Raw genomic sequence first — 3,238 nt, forward strand, 5'->3', positions numbered from 1 at the left:
TTTTTGTAAATTTTCAACCAATACCTGCCGTGTCCGGTTTTCTATTAGGGATATTTCAATTTGTCTAAGGGTATCAAGCAGCACCTCCTGGTATGCCCGGTTCATCGCTAGACAGGTCTCTGCTGTGATTGTATGAGGATCAAACCTAAACATAGCATCGTCAGCATCTGTACACACAGATGTTGTTGGCTGAAAATCAAACACATTTCATTACAGTATTATATATGGTGGACAATTGTTACCCTAGCCGAAATGAAAATTTTGTTGTCGAAATACAAGCAGGAGAATGTACTTTTTAACTGCTTAGAAAAATAATTTATACATCTATCATTAAAGCAGTGACTAGATTTTTTGCAGTAAATTCATATACACATTATTATGACATAAAATAATTTTTTTAAAAATATAAAAATCTATGTGGTTTACAAAACAATTATATTTAAACTTACAAATGATGAAGCTGTGACATCACTGCTAGTGCTGGGTCTAGATGCATTACTGTAATACTCTTCTTCTGCACAAATCAAATAAACATTTATATGTTTCTTTCATGATAAAAAAAGTACATTCATGCTATAATACATTTTTTTAAAGAATGCTTCCTGCACACCTGTCAGGCCTCGACATTAGCGGTGGTCCGTTGGTCCGAGACCACCTGATTTTGGCAAGGACCACCTAATTTTAAAATGCACTGGTCCGTCGGACCACTTGAATTTTCTGGTTTGTGCAAGGCTCATTTGGGAGAATAGCGATTTGGTCAAGACATGTTTTATACATTTTGTTTAAAACCATTTGTCCTATGAACATGTATATGGTTCATTAATAAATTAATCTGATTAGAAGGTCTTAAATCATCAATAACTTTAATTCTAAATCGCTAAAATTTTTGTCTTTGCAAGTTAAAAGAGTTAAGAATTTGTGATATTAAGCTAGGTACAAATTGCATTCAAATAATGCTATTAATGCTGCATCGTCGGATTACCACGGCGAAACCTTTAACATTTATGTTATGTTACATGTTAATCACACGTGGGTACCCGACGATGGTAATTATGATATTGTATGGGATACCGTATGAACTTTAAGTTTCATATACATGTACATGAATAATGGCAGCAAACTAAAGGAACTGGAAAAAATACATCTAGTAATTCTTTGCTTAAGTTATCTCCATTTTAACTGTTTAACGATAAGAGATCCATTTCTTCCAGAGTTAAAATTACTTTTTTTTTAAATAAAACGTTAAAAATACTCATTGTAAAAAATAAATATCAACCAACAAGCAACAGGGCGGTTAATTCTGTTTTCATAATAAATCTGTGAGAAAAATAAGCTAAACTATAGTTATATATAAAGTTGTTTTTATTTTTTATCCTTTAGATATTTTCTTGTTTTAAGTTTTATCAAAAATGTTAATCTATAAAAGATACATGTAATTATCATGATTATAAGACATACCACGTATCAGCAATGAATATTTGAATAACAGTAAGCAAAAACCAGACACAAATGGTTTCACTATTCCCTAACTTGAGTTGAGGGAGAAATCACTTCAATGTAAAAGTTAACACAAATAAGAGCCCTGTTGTGTATTTTTGAATGAGCTATGAAAAAGAAACAAATAACTTCACGACAGAATACCTATTAACTTGCCCTCCTTAATTTATAATTAGATAAAAATATTATATTTGAAATGTCTGTTTTCTTTAAAGGTTAATAATACATCTTTGTCATCAATTTTAAGCATATTTTTTTCTAAACTTGCAGTAAACTGTTATAATAATAATAATAATAATAATTGACCACTTGACTTCTGGAAGGACCACCTTAATTTCAAATCTAGTGGTCCGACTTACCACCTGATAAAAAAGTTAGTGTCGAGGCCTGCCTGTCCAAAATAATTGATTTATATGATAATGATAAGCACTTCATCAAATTAAGTGTACATTAAATTATAATTTTATTGTCACAGTATTTATTTTTCCTTTAAAACAAAAATATGCTAGCCACACCTAACTAAATGCCAGCAACTAAATTTTAGAATCGAGATTCTGACTCAAAACGAAAATAACTCAGAATCTAGCTTTGGCAAGTCAATATATTTTGACTGGTAGGCTATATGGAAGATGAAAGAAAACAGACAGTGTCAGATCATTAGGACTATGCAGATCAACAAATCTTTAAAATAAAGCAATTGAAATGGAACACCAAAAAAAATACAAAAAATTATTATCTAACAAATAATATGACTTTACAGTACCTCGTGTAAAATCATCACTTTACAGTACTTTGATACATAATCAGGAGTAACTTCCCTTGCCTAGATTTTTTTCTCCCTTCTTTCGATATCAATTTTAGATAAAAACCATGAAATAAGGTAATGTCATTGACGTAAAATAACGAAGAATATAAATAAACTTCAATGAATGAAAAATAACTCTACCGTTATTCTCTAAAATTCTTAGTTCTCCGTCACTTTCGGCATCCTCGCCATCGTCGTCTTGCAAAATTATATTCAAGCGTTCTATATCTTCGTCAATGTCGTCATGTTCCATTGTATAGTTTTAAGGTAGAATAAATATAACGTTATCTTACGGATATAATATAATTATTCAAAGATGTCGAATTAAATTAACATTTATGAAAAAGCGTGTGATGACTTCCCGCAAGAAACACACCGGAAGTATTAGATCCTCCATTTCAAGGTTGAGTTCATTATAACTAAAGGTTGATTAGGTTAGGCGGTTACACAAACGTTTAGAGCAATTTAGATTTAACAACTGTTTTCGGCGTTTATATTTTTATTGTAAAAACTTTGTTAAATGTCTCAAAAAATGTATAAATCATATGTAAATCTTGAATAAAATTTTCTTTTAAAATAAATAACTATTGACCCACTCTTCCTTTAATAAAAAGTGGTCTGTTCCAAAGGAAATTTGTAGGCTGTGCAAAAGTGGAATCTGGCATTTTTTAGACACTTTGTTTTTCTGATGTATGATTTTATTAAACATTGTCATTTTATTGAATAGACAATGTACAACTGATTTGTATTTAATGCTTTACAAAGTATACGTATTTGTTTGAAGAGTTACAGGTACTTAACATTCGTTTTTCGTACAAACAATTTTCGAACATTATGTAATTCGCCAAAGTACTGTTTCGTATTGATTTATTCAAGGTAATATAAACACATACTGATGTTACTATATTGTCACATATATCAACAGGCATATAAAAC

General features: G+C 30.2%; 1 protein-coding gene across 1 annotated transcript; it reads right to left on the reverse strand.

Moving 5' to 3' along the window:
- Positions 1–24: 24 nt before the first annotated feature.
- On the reverse strand, positions 25–2,882 carry LOC132735343 (uncharacterized; the record flags this gene model as incomplete). Its single annotated transcript, XM_060722282.1, is given in 3 exon segments — positions 25–189; positions 450–514; positions 2,444–2,882. Coding segments are annotated over 3 exon segments (342 nt in total), but the record flags the coding sequence as incomplete, so codon positions are not given.
- Between the last annotated feature and the right edge of the window lie 356 nt (positions 2,883–3,238).

This window comes from Ruditapes philippinarum, unplaced genomic scaffold (assembly GCF_026571515.1).
Source record: "Ruditapes philippinarum isolate M1 unplaced genomic scaffold, ASM2657151v2 ctg3448_1_1_1_1, whole genome shotgun sequence".
Lineage (NCBI taxonomy): Eukaryota > Metazoa > Mollusca > Bivalvia > Venerida > Veneridae > Ruditapes > Ruditapes philippinarum.